Source organism: Onychostruthus taczanowskii, unplaced genomic scaffold (assembly GCF_017590055.1).
Source record: "Onychostruthus taczanowskii isolate IOZ18803 unplaced genomic scaffold, ASM1759005v1 scaffold3, whole genome shotgun sequence".
NCBI classification, from domain to species: Eukaryota; Metazoa; Chordata; class Aves; order Passeriformes; family Passeridae; genus Onychostruthus; species Onychostruthus taczanowskii.
This window is the reverse complement of record NW_024500349.1, coordinates 8,269,641-8,290,277: the sequence shown is the minus strand read 5'-3', so window position 1 is coordinate 8,290,277 and position 20,637 is coordinate 8,269,641. Positions and strand designations below refer to the sequence as shown.

Below are 20,637 nucleotides of genomic sequence, written 5' to 3'. Positions count from 1 at the left end.
AAGCAGAGCACCATGTAATGCCTGTGCTGGAAGATACTGAGCACTCAGCCAGGCAGCAAAGAGGTGCAGAAGTGAAAAGAAACCCTGTTCAAATTCAAACCTCTGCTTACACAGCATTTGTTAATAAAGCCCGATTACCACGTATGAAAGAAAACACTGAAATTGTGGTGGTTTTATTTTGTATGCATTTGTATGCAATCAGTTTTCCTCCGCTCACTTTGTCAAACCTAATGTATGTCCCCTCCTGTGGGGTGGTTCCACTGAAACACGTGGGAGCTCAGCATGCAGCAATTTCTCTGGGACCTCTCATGTGTAGGGGTGCTCAGGTGTGCCCAGGTGCCTGGGCAGTGAAGGACAGGGGTCTGGCAGAAGCCCTTCAGTGCTGGGTTGTATCAGGGGGGGGCTCAGTTTCCTCCACGGAAACCCTCAATGTTTTTGTAGGAGATGCTGCAGGAACTCCACATCCTTCCTCAGCAGAGTCTTCTCTCTCCACTAATAGACTGGATACAGCTCCACAGCCAGCCTCTAGCTGCTCAGGTGTGATGAAACTATGGGCTCTTGGCATATGGAGATACTGTTTCCACATGGAAGCACTATCTAAAGATATGTGGTAGTGCCCTGGTGCTGAATTCCAATGATGGAAAGCGATTTTGGCAAAATTTATTAGAAACAGAAGTGTCAAAGTACCTTGGAAAAGGGTACTGCTGGTTTCCAGAGACACACAGAGACTGAATGCAGATCTGAACCTCCCTGAAGCTGATCTATGGATTCTGCTTAGATTCATTTATGGAGCAGCCTGATGTGATTCAGGTCAAAGACATCATCAGAAATAATTAACATACAATTTCTCACTTTGTTTGTTTTATGGTTTAATATCTCTTTTTGCTAATCATAAGCTATAGGATACCTGATTATTCTAGCCTTTGTTTTTGGAAAGTAATACGTCATATTTGTGGGCTAGCTTAAGTGGGAGCCTTCTCTTGGAGTCTGAGGGTGGAATTTGAGCAGGACAGGATAAAACAGAATAATTCCAGTTGGAAGCGACCTAGAGGTTTGGTCTACTGTGACAAATGCTTTGAGCTGGATTAGACCAAATGCCCTCCATAGGTCCTGTCTAGTATAAATTATACTAGGATTCTAAATGCTTTGAGAAATTTCTTGCATAACAAGTGAAGGCATGAATTCAAAGTTAAATGGGAATTTGCAATCACTCCTTGATAGAAAACTGAACTCTGCAATTGAGCCATTGGTTCAGCTAAAAGTAGACCTGCAGTCTGGTATGGAGTATGTGTATCTTCAGGGGTAGCTGTTGGGAAGCAACGAATCCAGGCTATTTCCCTGCATTACCCTGTGCATCCCCTATATCATACCATCCAGTTCCTTGAGCCATACAGACAGTAATAATACATTACACAAATTTGTGCATGATTTCTTATCCCTTTTATCCCAAGGTAGTGAAGAACTGCGATGTTCCACACAGTACCCAAAGCCTGAACAGAAAATTGAATGAACACTTATTTGGCAGCAACTGTCATAGCAGCAACTTTCTGTAGGTTATCTTAATGGATTTATCACCCTGAACTAAGCCCTGACCATCTGTTCTATTCTCTCATTACAAACACAGAAAAAGGTAAGTCATGATTGCATCATAAAACAGTAAAATATAAATGATTTAAGAGTAGGGCATGCTTCACACTCTGATTAGGAAAATGACTCTCTTCCACAGAGTGACTTCCCTGATAACAGAGTTTGCTTTTTCCCAGCAAATGGGAATTACTGAGGAATGAGGTTTGCTGGAATGAGTTTTATTCCCACTCATTCATCTTAGATGTATTTTTAAATATGGGATTCATGTAAGTGAAGCTATGAATCTTCCTTTCCTTCTCTCTTAGGTGAGCCCTCCAAAGATTTATTTTTGTTGGAAAAACTAGCATTCTGTTCTCAAGGCATGAGCTGGTTTTCCATTTCATGAAAATGAAGTGCCTGCTGACAGTCTGGCCCAGCACACCTTGCTCCCACTGGAACAGCAGTTGGGGTTTCTTTTCCAGGACCTATCTGAGTAACTCTGAACTGAGCAAAAACTCCTCCAGCTTCATGTGATATAAAATCTGGCCAGATCTGTGGGGACAACCTACTTATGTGGGAACCTTAGGTGAGGAGCTTTTGAAAAGACAGAGTGTACTGAGTCAGTGGTAAATGGTTTTGTCCATATCTGCTATGTAGGAAGAGGGCAGAAGGGACCAGAGCAGGCTCTAGGTTTCACATGAACCTCTTGTTTCTACACCATACTGCCATTCATCTAGCAAGAAAAAATTCTGATAGGCCAGGTGTTGCTAGCCCATTTGTTAGTGAATTGCTTTAATTTCTGAGTGCCAAGCAAAGATACCTCCCCAGCACACCTGATTTCCAGCAGTGTTTCAGTATCAAAACTGAGCATGGACCTGACTGAAACCTGTGCTGCTCTCTACTACTGAATTTCTGTGGTCAGCAAATACACAGCTAGTGGCAGTAATGCACTGAATCAGTGGCAGCCCCTGGATGAGGCACTGGAACAGCTTCCCCTGAGAAGCTGTGGATGTCCCATGCTTAGAAATGTTCAAGGTCAGGTTGGATGGTGCTTGGGGCAACTTGGTCTAGTGGAAGGTGTCCCTGTTCACTGTGGGGATTGGAATGAAATGATCTTTAGGAGCCCTCCCAACTCAAACCATTTTGGGATTCTGTGACTCCCATCCCTCCTCTATCCCATGATAATAAATGCTACAGAGTAATCCTTGTGTAAATAACTCCAGATTTCTGACCAGAGGTTTTGCTCAAAAGAAGGCACCCTGAGCACTGGACCAGTGTGATCCTTGGCACATGGATCCTGAGCTCAGCCTGCATTTCACATTATTTGTGTTTTAGACCTGTACCACATGTCACACAGTCATGCAGGGAACTTACTAAGACCCAACATTAAATTTGACCCAGCGCTGCAAAGTCCAAGTCCCTGTCAGTTCCTGACACTGTCTTGTCATTGGGAATTCCTGAAGAAATTTGGTACCTGAATAGCCCAATATTGGGGCTTAAAATCCCTGACTTTTTTTGCACATATTAATGCCTAGGAGCCAACCTTTAGTCACTAGTTCTCTCTTTGGTAATGCAGCTCCCATTAATAGCAGGTGAATATTGGATTAAACCTACTTACATTAGAAGTCTGCAGAAAAAAACAGTGTAATGAAAAGAAACTGGCACTCACAGCATGTGATTCTTCTGTATGATCTACCACAGATAAACTCTGTCTTAAGAGTGCCCATTTGTCAGAGAATTCTCCAACTTTGGAAATTAGGTATCATTACCAAGATCTGTTATATCTTGGGACACTGAGCAGATCTCCAGTCTTTCATAATATGTTCCCTAATGCCAATTAAAACTAATGATTTGACATTTTGAAAAGCCTTTTGACTCTTTAATATCTTTTTGACACCTGGCCTTTAAGGAATCTTCTTTCAGACAATGTCACTAAAAGCACCTTGTTCAGAGAAGCTCATACTAAAAAGGAATTAAAAACATGCTATGGTGTGGGGGGTTTTGTTCAAGTCTTTCTTATAACTGCGAAGAACTGCTGATCTGTAGAAAAAGGTGCACTGATTTTGAATGGGATAGAGTTAATTTACTTCACAGTACTGGTTTGGGGCTGTGTTTTGGTTTTGTGCTGGAGACATTGATGACATGGGGATGTGTTTGTTACTGCTGAGCAGCTCTTACACAGCACTAAGGCCATTTCTGCTCCTTACTCCACCTGCAAGTGAGCTGGGGTTGCATAAGAACCTGTGAGGGGACAGAGCCAGGATGCTGACCCCAAGTAACCAGAGGCATATTCCATAGCACACAGCATCATGTTCCATTTATAAAACAGGGGGGAGATGAAGGAAGGGGGAGGGCATTCAGAGGGATGTCCTTTATGGTGTTGGTGGAGGTCCACTCCCTGTAGGTGTTTAGAAAAGACTGGGCATGGTACTTAGAACCTGTCTTGGTGGTGTCTGGTTGGAGGTTGGACTCAGAGATCTCAGAGGTCTGTTCCAACCCAATTGCTTCTGTGATTCTGCGATTCTGTTTGTTTGTCTCACCGCATCACTGTTAACACATGATGGAGCCCTGTTCTCCTGGGGATGGCTGAATACTTGCCTGGCCATGGGAAGTAGTGAGTAAATTCCCAGTGTTGCTTTGCTTTCATGTGCAGCTTTTGCTTTACCTATTAAACTGAATTTTCTGATTCTCTCCCCCCACTTACAGGAGGAGGAGTGCATGAGAGACTGTGTGGGGCTGATGGCTGATGTTCAACCACAATAGGATGTAGATGAGAAAACACAAGAGATGAGTATCAGACACAGGAAGACAATCTAGGGATGTCTACTGGAAACAGTAAAAGAAAGCAACAAAAAAATGGAGAACAGCAAGACTGCAAGCTGTGGGAGCAGCAGGCACTGAGGTCTCTTGTTGGGTGGTTAGCTCAATCTTTCTTGCAACAAAGGAATGAAGTGACTTTGGAGCAGTTTCTGCTTCACAAGAACTTGGCAGCATGTTTTTACAGCAAACTTGCACAACACTGGCACCACAAAAAGGGAAGATGTTGCCCACTGTGGAGCCTAGGGAGAGTTTTGTTACTTTAATGCAGCATGGATGAGGGAGTGAAAACCAGGGGTGAACAGCTCTCGCTGAAGAACTTTTTTTTGTCTCTTATTCTAAAATAAGCAAAGAGATCCTGCAGAGCCCAAGCATTTGGTCTGCTGGAAGACAGAGTCTGCTGTGCTCACTTGCAAGGTAGGACCAGCATGAAGGGAGCTGGTTGTGGACAGCATTTGAGTAGGTGGGTGTAACCTGGGCAAAGGGCTGCATCAGTAACAGGATCTGCTGCCTGCTCTGATATGATTTTCTTCTCATCTTACTGTATTTCCCCCAACATCTATCCAACTTCAAGTAAGAACTTGTTTCAATTATGCTTTGTACAAGGTTTCCATAGATGGTGTCTTAGCATATCAGTGGAACATCAATGAGGTGGAAGAACTAGCTGGTTCATTACCATGCAAATAAGCTCACTCTTCATGAAAGAAAAGCTTTTACTAGCTCATTGTATCTCCAATACTCCAATTTCTTCCATGTCCTACAAATAACATTTTATAGGTCAAAGACACATATGTGTGTATATATGTGTATGTCTCTCCCCCGCTGTGTTTTGCTCATTCCTGTCCATGCTCTACCTGTACGTGAATTCTAAATTCTGCCTGGGTGACACTGGACAAGGAAGGCCAGATAAAGTTGTCGGGAGGAAGACCTTTGTACAAACCAGCAAGGGTGCTATGAGTAAAATAAATGTTTTAGTGCACGTTTCTATTGTAACTAAGTTAACATGCTGGCCAGTAAATGTCTACTGTCTCTGCAGTTTTCATTCCGACACTCTGTGTCAATAATGAGCTGGATTTACAGAGAAATGAATCATGTAGTAGAAGAGGTGCAGATCCATGCAAAGAAGCTGTACATGAAATAATATGTCACCATTCAAAGCCCATGTTTACTAATAAAAGACTTGTTTTCCCCTGAAGACAAGTTTAGTGAGAAAGTAACAGAAGAAAGTTCCTTTTGCATCTGAAAATAAATATGTATTTTGTTCTGAGAGCTCTGGATTCTTCTCAGGACCCAGAGTTAATCAGCAACAGAGATTTCCTGGAGGAAGAGTTCATTTCAATTTCTACACGCATGGAGTGCAGTTTGAGGGACTGATGTGAAGCCAATGCTCTAGTTCAGCAGTGGGTAATCAGAAACCGTTTGAAATGTCCCAAATCTATAAATTACACTGTAGTTGTTCCCTGCTAGCATAAAGATAAAGCAAGTTAACCTCAGTGTTCCTACTGCTCAGAATGGAGGGCAATAGAAGAGAGCATGGAAGAGCTGGTACTGCTGCTGCCAGCAATCCGTGCTGCCTCGGCGCCTGCTGGGGGTAGCAGAGTCCACTTTGCAGCAAGGTGATTACCAGAAGCACCCCTCAGAAACAGGTCTCAGCCAAAAACTTGTCTGCAGCTCCTGGAATTACTCCCTTAGCCACAATGGTCCCAGACACACAGAACAAGCAAAAGCAGAGGTTTGTAGGGCCAAAGCATTAGACTCTCTCATACCAAAATCTCTACTGGAACTTGCAATCCCATTGATACCACCATCACTTTGATCTGCTGCTTTACTGACTCACATTCATCAGACAGGTAGGAATCATACCTAACCTTTTATTAACACAGTCCAGATTTGTATTTCTTGATATGCAGATGTGCTGTATATTAAGCATTGTGCTTTTCAATGCCAAATCAAAACTAAAATTCTTTTTAATGAGTAGTGGGGGCAGTGGGGTGTGTATGTGTGTGCATGTGTGGTGTGTCACTTACAGATGCCTTGGAAGAGACCATGCAGGAAGCTGAGCAGTGCACTTCATAATTTCTGCACAGTCAATACTAAGCTGGGCAGTTCCCATGAACAGGAGGAAAGAGTCTTCATGCCAGCTTCTCTCAGAAGCACAGACACCACAGTGAGGATGACTTGGGGGTGCCTTGTTCAAATCAGGATCTTCAGTCCCCATCACTGTCCTGGGATAACCATCTACATGCCCTCTCTTTCAAGAAGCTGAGCACATCTCACTTGGTTTTCATTCTGCACAGCTGCTGGCCATAAGGCCCATTTCTGTGTCATTGCCTGGTGGTCATAGCTCTGGAGGAATGAACTTTGTCTCAGTTCTTACCTTTGCTTAAGAAAGCTTTTCACCTTGCAGGAGAGCACCTAATTATGAGTATTTTATTCTAGATAGGGTACAGTTTCTACATTTTACAGTAGATATTTACATGTCTAGGCAGTAAAATATAAGAACATTTCTGGAAGTGGGTACTGGAGACCCAGACTATTTTTTTCCAAAGGAAAAGCCTAATTGCTACTCCCAAATATTAAGTTGAAGAGGTTGCTCAACTTTTCTGTTTCTGTAGTCTATTAATGCTGCATTCTTTTCTGCATGACAGCAGATCTTTAAAAAGGGATGCAGAGTGCTTAGTGGCCAGAACAGATCCTGCAATGAGGTAGCTGCACTGTTTTGTTTGTGCTTAGGAAGGCATCAAGCCTGACTCCTTCTGTGTGACTGATGTGCCCAGTGAACTATTATGTAAAAGGAAATACGAGCCCTTCCCCATCTGCTCCTTAAATGAGGGTAGGCAATCAATTCCCTCAGGCACAGCCCGAGCCAAATGGTGTGTGCTGGGCATGTCCTGGGAATATTCACCCAGCTGAGCCCTGTAGAAATGTTTAAACATTTTGTTTTCTGATTCAGTTCTGGAATGAGTGTGAGCTGAGCTGCTCTTATCAAGGGTGGGGGGATTCTTCACCTGGCCATGGACACAATTACATGTCTCTGAGTAACATAAAAGAAAAAAGTGTGGCATTTCTTGACGTACTTGACAAATAAAGCGCAGTTTTCTAAGTAACCATTTTAGATTGAAGTGTTTATATTCTACCTAGATCTAAATTCTGACATCCAAGTGCATTACAATTTTGAAGTGACATAATTCAGACAGTACAAATTCAAAACTGTGAAAGACATGAAACATTTTTGGATCCTACATTTCTGGATCATCAAATTCTGCATTATACAATGAAGGGTATAGTACTTGGTTTTATTTATTTAGATAATTATTTTATGCAAAGTGAGTTTATATGTCTAGAAATTTCCCAATTTTTATTTTGAAAAACTGCATTTTGTCTGTTTTTTTCCTTATTGATTTTTATTAGAAACAACAGAAATTGCTTTCTTTTCAAGACCTCCTCAAACACAGTAAGTCATACTTTAACATTACGGTTCCAATACAAAATAATGACATTCCAATGTAAGAAAACGATACAAAATGATAGCTAGCAGGAAATTAATTCTTATTTTACTTCAATTTACTGGACTTTCAAAGTTGTGGGTTTCTATACCCAATCATACCTGTCAGTGAGAGCACATGACCTGCCATCAGTCTCCTACCTGCTACATAGCAATGATAAGAAACACATCCTCACCCTTCTCTTAGTTCTGCCAGCACATCCTGCATTTTGTTTCCAGATTTCTTTTTCATTCTGATGTCTAGAGGACTGCTGAACATAAGGTTTAAAAAAATGAGCATGAGGCCATATAAGCAAATTTACAACATAAATTTAGATAAAATATTCCCCTAAGGGCTACCAGGAAATCATGCTGCACGTCAGAGGAGGAAGGAGAGGGAGTGGTGGGATCATGCTCATGAGCAGTAATGAATACAACAGATACAAAACCCCTCCTCAACCAAAGCAGTTAAGGCAAGGGACTGTGCTTACACAAACTTAAAAAAGCTAAAAGAACACAGACCCCAAATTTTTTAATCATATTTTTGGTAGGCAGGAAGTAAACGCCTTGTTGTAGGTGTTCTGGTCTTCTGAAATTCAGTTCTGTTAGGCCTGCACTGGTCTAACTGCTGTACAGTGCATTCTCTCAGTTTTCCACAGTAAACTCAATTGATAGTGGTGCTCTCTGAAATACTCCAGTACATTCCTGACAGTTTCACCAGGAAGTGTTTACCAGAGTGTTCTAGTCAGTATTTTACCTCTTTTAAAAGCACCGCCACTCTTCAGCAGCACCACGTTACCCAAGGCTGCAAGAAATACAAATTCCCTGTCTAAAACTGCTGCCTTCTCGGAGTCCATTTTATCTTCAAGTCAAAAATAAAGAACTTAAACAGATCACAAGCACTAACTTATCAATCAGCTGTCTTTCCTGTGCCAGGAAAAACAGTATATACTTTCATCCAGAGTATCCTATTATCTGTAAATATTAACTCTGCCAAGTTCTAAGAAATATAAATGGGGTTTTTTTTCTACAGAGGCTGAAAGTGTACTGTTATTGTAGTTCTAGTTCTCAGTTCTTTGGTTATTTCACAGAAAAATTGTCCAGTTGTTTTTAGGTGTCTTGTCATTTCATCAGATGTCACATTTATTTACTTTATGGACATGAAATTCCTCTAAGTATGCATGGGATTTGAAGGAAAATTTAAAAAAAAAGGATATGCTGTACTGGAATTTAACCTATTTAATAAACATTGTAATGTTAGCATACACTAAATATTATTGATTACCCAATTTTAATCTATAGTTTTGCAATTTAGTCTTAAAATACTACCAAAAAATTAACAAAATTCCTAAGCACTGAAGCTAGATATCAAAACCACATTTAATTAAACCTTTAAGACAACATACCAGATACACTTCTTTTTGACAGCTACCCCTCATGTTTCATAATACAGCACTGCAAACATATTTAAAATATTCATTTTGGTGATATTCATCAAGATTATTAAATAAATTTGTACTGATCAGCCTTTGCACTTCCTTGTTTTAGCAAACAGCCTGGTTCAAACATTAGATCTACAATATACTCTTGAGGAGGAAGCAGAAGCCCTTTGGAAGAGTATTCAACCAATTTAACTTCATTCCAAGCTCTGTTATACTTGCCACGAACTAAACTACAGCCAATGCCAATTCTGTCTGCTATCACCTAAAAAAGAAAGAAAATGCAGTTAATTGCAGTTAATTCATGTAGCTTCTGTGATATACAGCAAGGCCCAGTGATGCTTAAAAAACAAAACACCTGAAAGGCCTAGTGCTTTCTTGAAACAGACTTTATAAATTTCTCAAGTGTTCCAAACTTCAAACCTTTAGTTTTGCGTAGAAAATGTAGGCTTTTAAACATTATTTCTCACATATCCTAAGCACAACATGAAAAACATTAATTTTAACTCTTTTCAAACACTGATATGGTTATCAGCCAGTCCTTCAGATCTCAAATGAAGTGCAACACCCACAGTACCCACCAATGTTTTTTGTCTACTTGGAAGACTTACTTCTGAATAACATTTTGAAGTATACTCAAGCAATGAGGTGTAGGCACACTGCACACATAGAGCTAGTATGAAATATTAAGTGTAAAAATGTAACATTTTTATCAGCGTAAGTTTAGGACTGTTGCTTCACTCTGAAGCACACTCCTTGCTTTTCAGCCCTGGAAATGTGGGAAGCAATGAAATGTGAGGCAAGTGTCTGCTAGATGAAACACCTGCCTTTCCTCTGGGCTGCACTATCACAGACAGACCTATAATGGTTTCCAGCTACCAAACTGCTTTTTCAACATACATCTGCTGGAATGAAATCCTGGAATCCATCTTCAAATGAAGAAAGAACAAATAAAACTTCCCAGTTTCTTCTAAGAAACTAGAACATAGAAGCTGTTATATACTATCACAGAATACTGGATAGATACCAAATTAAAAATTGTCTCAACAAGTTTACATTTGCAGCATGGAAAAATAAGGAAGCTGCATAATTCAATACTTTGCAGTTTACAGAAAATGTAAAATGTTTTGACTCCAAATCAAATACTTTGGCTTTTTGCCATTTATCAAGTATTCTGCTGATATCACTTAAGACAATTTAATGACAACAAGAATGTTTACAGAAAGAAGCGATGCTGGCTTTCATTCACTGGGAAATCAACTTTGCTGTCGAAAAATTATAAAACTGTATACAAAAGATTTTACATGAATATAAATAATGTATTATACTGATGCAAATGTACTTTAGTTTAGATTATCCATTTAACAACAATATGTTATGTTGCAAATTAAATGATAATGTACCTTGAAAAGCAAAGCTCTGTGATAGAACGTCCCTCTTTTGATTGTCCCAATAGGCACAATGTTGCTTTTCAGTTCAAATTCTATTTCACTCATGTTAAGTTCCCAGCAGAAGTTATGCAGTTCCTCTCGTTCAACAGTGCCACCCATCTTGTCTGCAACAAACCTGTTACAAATGCATACAGGGATCAATTGCATTTATAATTCCTCTAGTATTTATTGCAAAAATATAGCACAATAAAATGTATACAAGCAAGAAGTGAATGACCTTTAAGACTGTAATACTTTTTCTACTTTTGCTTAATTAATTTTTGTTAATTCAGTAATTGGTATTTTAAGTATGCTTACTGATAAATACAGATAACCATAACTCAGGTCATTCGTATTTGTCACAGACCTAAACCAAGGTGCAAAAGCAGAGATTCTGGAGAGCTGTAGAATAGGCACAAAGTCCTCAGAAAAAAGTCATCAATAACAGTGTAATTACTGAGGAAGTAATTACAGAAGCTGATGGTCATGTTTTCAGGTAACAGATTAGGTGAGTTACATATCACAGTCTCCAGACCTATAATTTGTTTGAAATAGTAATAAAGGCACAAGAATATGTATGACAAAAATAAAGCCATAGGTAATGATCCCAACATAGAAAAGCAGCTGTATTCATTGAAGGCTCTTATCTTCTACATGTTTTTTCTTATACTGAAGCCAATATTTTGGGGATGAGCGGTATTTATCCATTAAACAAATGGCTCAGAAATAGGAACAGATCAGAACTCACTGTTAGTGCAAGCTCTGCCAAAAGCATGTCTTTTGGGGGACTGTGCAACACAGGACCAAGCCCTGGTTTGTAAGTCTCCCCATACACACAAACCCCTTCATCTCTCCTGTGCAGAGTCACTGTATGTATAAAGACCTTTGTTCCCCTCAGTGTTTCAGCCACAGAGACAAGGGTTATTGAGGTCTCTCACTCTGGACAAGACGTTACAGAGCTGACATGAAAATCACAAGCCATTGCTTCAGCCAGGGAGCTGAAACCTGCATCCCCCTCCTCTGCAGAAGCAGTGAACGCGTTCCTCTGCCCAGCACAAGCAAGGCAACCTCTGAGGCCTCACTTTTCAAAATTTAGACTTGAGGAAGCATTGGTTGCAATAGCATGGGCACAGCCAAGCGTGTCAGACAGGGTATCTTGAAGCTGGGAATTACTGGGTGAAGCTAAGTGTGGGGCTCGAGGCAGCCCCTTGTGCTGTGTGTGCCCATGAACAGCCCTCATTAAAGAGGGCAATGCTGCCCCAGCCAGCATGCTCACCACCACACAAAGGTGTGCTGTGTTTGTTCCAAAGGAGACATCCAGCATTACTGATGTGCCTCATCTAGCCTGACCTCCTCCCCAGCGAGCACAAGGGGAACTCCAGCCAGGCTGCTGAGGGATGCTGCAGCTGCCTTCTCCCCCATTCCCTATTCAACACATGCTATTCAGGCAGGCGCCTGCAATGGAACACAGACAGAAAAATCCCCACACATTAACATTCTACTTAAATTTCCCATGATTGTTTCACTGGGTTTTGTGTCTGCAAGTATTTCACTGGTGTGTTAGAAGAGCAGATTTATAAGAAAATTTTATGGATTCCACCTTGAGGAAGGCAGTATGATTTATACACAGCTGGATAGTTAAGGATGAATGTCTGTCCTGTCAAATTCTGCAATCAATGGAAAATTCATTCCTCATATCACATTAGATGACTTCATTAAAACGAGAGTTAGTAAAAGTAACAAATTTTGTGAAAGTAAGTGGGATCTGATGCCAAACTCTCCAGATTCAGGAGGCAGGCTGGAAACTACTAAGGCATAAAGGTTAAACTATGGAGAAGATGAAAACAGACACACTACTTGGAGGTGACAGTGATTGGTGCCCAGGCTGAGCAGTCAGTGTAACCAATGAATCACACATTGATACCAACAGTCTGTACATGTACTATTGCAATATTCTGGCACTATTAAATCGTCAGGATATTAATTACAAAAGCACTTAAAAGCTATGTTAGAAAACCTGTATTATGCTTTTGGCCCTACAGAAAACAAAATACAACAGAGTTGCTGTCCCAAGGGGTTCCAAAACCAAGTAGGCCGGAAAGATGGTAGGAGAAAGAACAGACATGATACATGTAACTTGCAACCATCTTGACTATTAGGTTTGGGTTCTATGTTTTTAGGCTTTGCAAAACCTGGAACTCTGGGGCTTCTTGATTATGTAGATGCTATATGCAGCTGATGTGTTCACTGGAAAGAATCAGTACAGATGTACAAATGTGAAAAATAACCTGAAATTGTCTATGAGAATATTTTTTTAAATGAGAAATTGATACTCTTTTGTTGCAAGTGATACTTATTTTTAAAATAAATTAATTGAAACAAAATTAGAAACAAGAAGCTTAAAATCTAAATATGTCAGTATTCTGGGCCAAAGCTGGTTTGGATTCCACTTAAGCACAGGAAAATAACTATTTTGAAAAAGTTGACTTTAGATAAGAAAACAGTTATTTTAACAATTCAGCTCATGGAAATACAATTTGGTACTCACTGTGCAAGAGCCACAACCTGTTCCTGGGTAGTAGTCAGTGGTAGAATTGTTTTGGAAGCATCATTAATGTAATCCATTAAAATGAAGTCAGGTGGTGGTAGCCAAGGGGAATTTTCTAGCTTTATCTCCTCTGGGACTGTAGATGTAACTTCTTTTGGTTTTTCCTCCTCTTTTTTCCCTTTCCCTTTTCTTACATAGGAAAAAAAAAAATATACACTTATCTAGAATACTGTATTCTCTAAAGAGCAAATTCAAACACATTAGTTCTCTAACAGGACATTTAGACAAATTGACTAGGGAGAGATGGAAGGTGGGAGATATCTTTTCTCTTGATAACAAATACCCAAAATCTACAAAGCTGTTGAGAACACTTGTGGAACATGCTCACAGCAGGTGGCTGGGAACAAATGCTGCTAGCTCCATATTAACATTGCTGTCAATTCTCATTTTATTTTTACTTAATGGCTCTGATATGCCTTTCCTAGGTATGGATTATATAGAGGAGGAGACACTTACCTACTTTATACATAAAGGACATATTTTTAGTTATGGTTTAGTTTTGTATGGATATGAACTAAAAACCACTAACTCCAATAAGTTTTTACTTGATAAAAATCTGGTCTTCAAATACAGGAAAAAATGTTATCAAAAGAACAGCTGAAATCTTGACAGGACATTCCAAAAGACAACCTCTGTACTTGCAAGTTCAGGTACTTCAAGCATTATGCAAACTACAGCATGGCTTGTCAGAGAAAGATTTTACAACAAGTCTGTATTTCTGCTGACTCTTTTTCTTTGCACATGCTTCCTATTTTCCTAATGCTTGGGACCTGAAAAATAACTGTGATCCTAAACAGGCATCGTAAGGACCCAGCAGAAGTATAAATGAAATTACTGTTCTGCTTAAATTAAATACTGTGCATTTCACAAGTTATGCAGCAACTATAAAATCATTATCTTACCAGAGATATTATTAAGGTCTATACAATCAGAGAATTTAGGATCTTTCATTTGTGGGAACACATGAAATTAGTATTTTGTAAGCATTGTGTCTTTTTTCAGTGTAGATCCTGAAAATTTTTACTGTGAAATACAACAAAACTTCTTTCTTTTGTTTAACAGTTCTGGCTCATTTTTTAAAATCTGTAATACTTCTGGTGATCTTGGAAGGAAAAAGAAAAAAAAGAAATAAAGGACCTCTAGAGTACATGGCTCTAAGACACACTATCATTATTGCATGCTCTTCAAATTATTCTTAAAATTTATACTATGAATAGCACTCGTAAGATGGAAGGCACTGAACAAAGCAAAAGGGCATACATCATTATCAGTAGTTGAATTCAAGCAATTTGTCTTCAGAATACTTTGCAAACTTTTCTTTAACCTATTGAGATTTACCATATTCACAAAGAGCCCTTTAAATAGGTGTCACGAAGCACATTATTTTAGAAGGATAACCAATTAAGATTTAATCTTAAAATTATAGAAAATTCACCACCCTCTTAAATAAACTGTTCTGGTTATTAATTACAGTTACACTTGGAAAAAAGCAGACAAACAGTTTTCTTTATCTAATTTGACTCTAACTAACTACAGCCAGAGAACCTTATAATGCTGGATTAAATACCTATCTACTTATTAATTTATCCATTTATACATTATGGTTAAAAATACTGTGTTTAAAAAATCCTGAATTATTTCAAACTCTCTGGTGTCCAGTTTAGGAGGTTTGCAAGAGAACAACATTTACAAATGTTGTAATTCTTTTTTCTCTGCCATTTTCCCTTTTTCTCCTTATTCCCTTCTATCCTTCCACTACTTTCTTTTCTCTATGAGAAGTGCACCATTAAATCACAGTGCTATAGGAGAATTAGTTTCCTATTCCTATCTATTCAAATGACTCTAGAATCACACTTATTCTCCTCCTTTCCAATTTTCAGGAACAAAACACCTGAGAGAGATGAGTTTGAACAGTGATTTGTTTGGGGTTTTTGCTGCTGCTTATTTCTCTCAGGTATGACTATGTTGTGCTCCCTGATGGAACAGCTGATTTAAGGTTGTCTTCCACACTTGTCTGTCTTACTCCTCAACTCTTTGGTTCATCATATCTGTCTAATCCTTACCTCATAAGGAACTGTGGAGCTGCTGTCTTACAGCTCAGTGCTATAAAATAACCAGTAACCACTACAGGAGACTTCTACTGCCCTTTTTCCTTGCCCTCTTTTTTAATCCCCATTTTCTTGCCAGTGGGAATTGTGACATCAGAAAAAAATCACTCTCATTTCTCAGAGCTGTCTTCCTAGTCGAGAGACTACTTGCTGTGAAAGCAGAGGAATATTGCAAAGAAGAGCTCATGGCACTTTAATAGTCTCCAAGCTGTTTCTGATTCTTTGCAACTTTAGTACAAGAGTCCAACAGGTCACCAGAGCATCAGCTGGAGGAAGAAGGCAGCCAATACAATATTCTACCATCAAAAAGCAGCCATGACACCTGTGTTCTTTCCCATTTTGCATAGCTTAAATGTCCTGGATCTCTTTTGAAAAGGAACAAATGAGCATTGGGGAGTGTTTCCTTAAATGCAGTACTGAAACATAGGACAGAATAAATACACATTTATTAGTCTACATTAAATACAGTCTTTTAGCCCAGTCAATGTGTATATCAGATATGAAACTGCCTGATTAAAAATGTTGCTGTCAATGAAAATAGATGTCAAACTATCAACTAGGCACTTCCTCACATCTAATTCAAACATTTCCAGCAGACAATTACAACTGCCCTTTCTCTTGGCTTTCAACTATGGTTTATATAAAGTAGTATCACTTTTTCAAAACAATGGTTTTAAACAGTGTTCAGTAGTACTTTGCAAAATAATGATGAACAGAAACATATGATCAAAGGAAAAAATATGTAGGAAAAAGTCTAAGCATGCTTGAGACTTGGAGTCAGTTACTGACCTTCAAGTAACTCCCATATATCTCAGAAATTAATAATAATAATGATGTATGAATTATGGATTCAAAATGAATGACAATGGGGTTATAAATCATAGAACTTGATCATGACATTCAAAAGCAATTATTTCATACTTGAAGAAAGGACTCCTTGTACCCCTCCAAGGTTTACTATGGGAAATTGAGTCAGGTATTTGTTTTTTCCTAAAGAAATTTTTTTGCTTTTCAAAGGAGTTATGGTTGCAAACAGAGCAGTCATTTACACTGTAAGTGATATAAATTACATTAGAAAGCAACTATTCAAGTGTATCCTCATCACACACTGTAATAAACAAATATATTATCTTGTCAGAACAGGTCTCCCAGCTCCTGAGACTATGCAAAATGGCCTATGACTAGAGCATCTTCCAAGGTGAAGGAACTCCCCACTGGAGCAGAGAAAAAATAACTGGGGCTCAGCATCTCCCCTTGCCTCTGCTCCCTTTGTCTAAACTGGCATAGGCACACTGGGTCATGAGCAGGGCAGCAGGGCAGCAGGAGGACCTGGGAGGGGGCAGAAGCTGGGACAGGCCTCCTAAGGCACTCAAGCTGCTGTGTCTACTCTGGGGCATCCTGAAACAGGAACCTTCCACACTGCAATTCATAAAATCCATTTCAGGTATCCACTATAAAATTATTTAAACTGAATTTCAGAAGTGTTTGCAGTCCAAACAACTAGTCAAATGGGAATGTCTGCCTTGTAAGTCAATAACTTTTGGATAGACTAGTCTGACAATTTGGGTCCTGATTTAAGTCAAAACCTCAAACATTCACAGTCAGTAGCTATTATCTGTCAATAATTTCCATGCCTGTTCTAAACAAATTGATATAATTCAAACATATTCAAATATAACTCAAAGTATAATATTTTGAGCCTTTTCCTCTAGTGCTGCTTTTGCTGAGTGAACACCATTGTCCAGGTAACTTCTGATTTTCCTCTATTGGAGATACCACTGAATTATTGAAATCAAACGCAGGTTTCAGTTTTGTCTTGATTTTTTTACTGCACATTTCATTTCTCAAGTGCAGATGCAAACATACACAGAAATATATAAGCAGTGTCAGAAACCAGCCATTATCTCTGTTCAATAAAACACCTGTACAGACAGCAGGGTATCACAGTTCATAAACAAGCTCCAAAATAAAAATTGGAAACACAGTACATCAGTTCCTACAACAGACACATAATTTCTCCTTTTTCTCCAACCCTGCAGCATTTTGTAATGTCCATCACTGACTAGAAGTCACAGCCCTTAGCCATTGCCAAGGCTCCCTTTACCATAAAGAAAGGAAAATTAGGTATTCAGGACTGGGACCCACAGAAACCAGCATGATAAATAGTCAGCTCACTAAGTTAGCTAACAGAAAAGCCAAGGACAGTTGTAGGTTGTATCACATTCCTATCAAGGACTAGAGACCATTTCACTGATGGCAAGGAGGCTCTATTTGGACTGCTTTTGGATTCCCCTGGCATGCCATCTCCAGATTCTGCCATCTCCAGAAGGCACTGTTTTGATCATGACTGTGCTGCTGTTTTACAGAAAGGACAGCTGGGAGACCATGGCTCAATTTCCTTCCACAGGAATAAACTACAGGTCAAGTATTTTATATTAGACAAGAACTAAAAGCCTGATCTTGGCAAAAGTAAGGAGAGTTAAGTACCTGAAGAGCTCAAGTAAAACACCCTGTTCATTACACCTCATCGTTAGTTATCAGCTACAACAAACCACAAAGAGACTGCTAAACCCCAAATATCTTGTGGTCAGCTCTCTGCAGGTGTGAGGGACAGACTCAAATCCTCTTTCTGTAAAAGAAGAAATTAATTTTCCACTGGAAGAGTAGAAGTTCTGATCTTGGTATGAAGAGACAGACTGCAGCACTGTACCTAGTGTATCGTATGGATCAGGACAAGCGCTGCAAAAGTGAAGCATTTTTAGGCTAGTTGCCTAAAAAACAGGACAGCTCTGAGCACACCCTTCTCAGCTTTTAGTTATCTGTCAACTGCACTGGAAGAGATTTAATCTAGAAATAAGGAGGCATGTAGGCAGTGTAGGAAAATTTTATGGGTTTAGGTTCTAAGCTGAGAAGGAACTTCTACTGTAATTTTCCTGTGTCTTGGTTGTTAAATTGTAAAATAGCAGTATTTCACTGCTTCCAAGGGATAATGAACAAAAAAAAAAAAAGAGCAAATAAGTGTGAGCTGTTCAAATACAGTATGGGAAGAGAGGAAGAATGATCACTAAGATAGGCAAAGGAATGTTACTGCAAATAGGAGGTGAAAGAAAGACTCCAAAAATATATTTAACATTGTGTTTAGGTATTCATACTCCATTCAGAAACTATCACTATTTCCTCAGACTTCTATTTTTAGTGTTACAGCAATAACACAACATTGACAGCTAGTAAATCTGAGAACCATACCTTGATCTTTCTCTGCTGCTTCTTTCTGAAACAGACGGTGATACTTCTTGTACCTTTTCTACTACAGTACTGAAACAGAATAAGATATTTTTGCATATGTTTGCAGAGTTAATATTTGCATGTGAAGCTATGAAAATGGAGTTTGGATTTTAAAGGACAATAAATATATTCATAGGTAGTATATAAGTGAAAGAAATAACATAACTATTAATAAATCAGACATTAATTCAGGGATCAAAAATGAAGTATGGAATCACAGAAAGACAGAATATGCTGAGTTGGAAGGGACCCATCCAGATCATCATATCTAACTCCTGGCTCTGCACAGAACCTACCCCAAGAGTCATGCCATGTACCTGAGAGCATTGTCCAAATCCTTCTTAACTCTGCCAGGCTTGGTGCTGTGATCACTTCCCTGGGGAGCTGTTCCAGGGCTCAACCACCCTCTGGGGGAAGAACCTTTTCCTAATATCCAACCTAAACCTCCCCTGACACAACCTCAGGCCATTCCCTTGGGCTCTGTCACTGGTCACCACAGAGAAGAGATCAGTGCCTGACCCTCCTCTTCCCCTCGTGAGGAAGTTGTAGATTGCCGTGAGGTCTCCCCTCAGTCTCCTCCAGGCTGAACAGACCAAGTGATCTCAGCCACTTCTCACACGGCTTCCCCTCAAGGCCCTTCACCATCCTCATGGACCTCCTTAAATGGTGTCTAATAGTTAAATATTTTTCTTTCACTGTGGCACCCAGAACTGCCCCCAGCACTCAGGGTGAGGCAGCCCCAGCTCAGAGCAGAGCAGGACAATCCCCTCCCTTGCCCTGCTGGCCATGCTGTGCCTGATGCCCCCCAGGACAGGGTTGGCCCTCCTGGCTGCCAGGGCACTGCTGGCTCATGTTCAGCTTGCCATGGACCAGGGCCCCCACATTCCATGGCACCCATGGGTTACCTTGCACAAGAGGAAATCAGGTTGGATAATGGAGACTTAAGCAACTTAACTTAAGCAACTCTCAGGAAGTTGTGCTGGCTGTGACCAATGACTGTGTTGTCTTTAAAGTGTTTTTCAATACCTCCCAGAATAAACTTCTCCGTAACTTTACCAGGCACTGCTGAAGTGAAACTAACAGGCCTGTAGTTTCTGGGATCCTTCTTTATGCACTGCTTGAAAATCAGGACATTCACCAGCTTCCAGACAGCTGAGACTTCTCTCCATTCCCAACACTGTTCAAAAATCACCAAGAGAGCTTGTGCCATAACATCATCCACCTCTTTGAGGATTCCTGAATGAATTCTACCAGGCCCCGTAGATTTGTAGGGATCCAGCCGGAGCAGCAGATCCTGCACAATTTCAGGGTTGACTGGGAATTGAACATTCTTGCAGTCATGGTTCTCCAGCTCAGGGCACCCTTGGTCCATCATCCTTGTTGAAGACAGGCAAACAATGTGTTAAACACCTTTGCCTTGTCTCTGTCCCTGTTTGTGAGGAGACCATCCTCATCCTGTAATGGGACAATGTTGTTTTTACACTGCCTGTTGCCATTAATATATTTGAAAAAAACTCTTTTTCTTGTCCCCCACAGTTCTGGCTGGCTTCAACTCCAGCCAAACTTTGGCCACATGAATTTTCTCCCTACAGTGGTCAGCAGCAGTTCTGTGTTTTTCCCATATCACCTGACCTTGTTTCCACTGGGCATACACCTTCCTTTTTTGCCTTATTTTTAAGAGAAGATTCCTGTTCTGCCAAGATGACCTTCTGCCTTATATGCTTGACTTCTGATATTTGGGAATTGCCTGCTCTTGTGCCCTTAGGAGGTGATATTTAAAAAGTGACCAACACTGATGGATGCCAGCATCTGCAAAAGCTTTTTTCCCAGGGGATTCTACTCACTAATTCCCTGAGCAGTCTGAGGTCTGCTCTCCTCAGGTCCAGAGTCAAAGTTTTTG

At 40.0% G+C, this 20,637-nt stretch overlaps 1 protein-coding gene across 1 annotated transcript in view; it reads right to left on the bottom strand.

Annotated features, from left to right (window-relative positions):
- Positions 1 to 9,240: 9,240 nt before the first annotated feature.
- Positions 9,241 to 20,637, bottom strand: part of ARMC3 (armadillo repeat containing 3) — a 51,460-nt gene continuing 40,063 nt past the window's right edge. Inside the window, exons 14-17 of the mRNA XM_041408627.1 lie at positions 18,699 to 18,767; positions 13,285 to 13,473; positions 10,710 to 10,872; positions 9,241 to 9,571 (exon numbers count right to left, since the gene is read on the bottom strand). Of these exons, the coding sequence (XP_041264561.1) occupies positions 9,371 to 9,571; positions 10,710 to 10,872; positions 13,285 to 13,473; positions 18,699 to 18,767 (622 nt within the window). The 3' untranslated portion in view covers positions 9,241 to 9,370. The remainder of the gene's footprint in view (positions 9,572 to 10,709; positions 10,873 to 13,284; positions 13,474 to 18,698; positions 18,768 to 20,637) is intronic.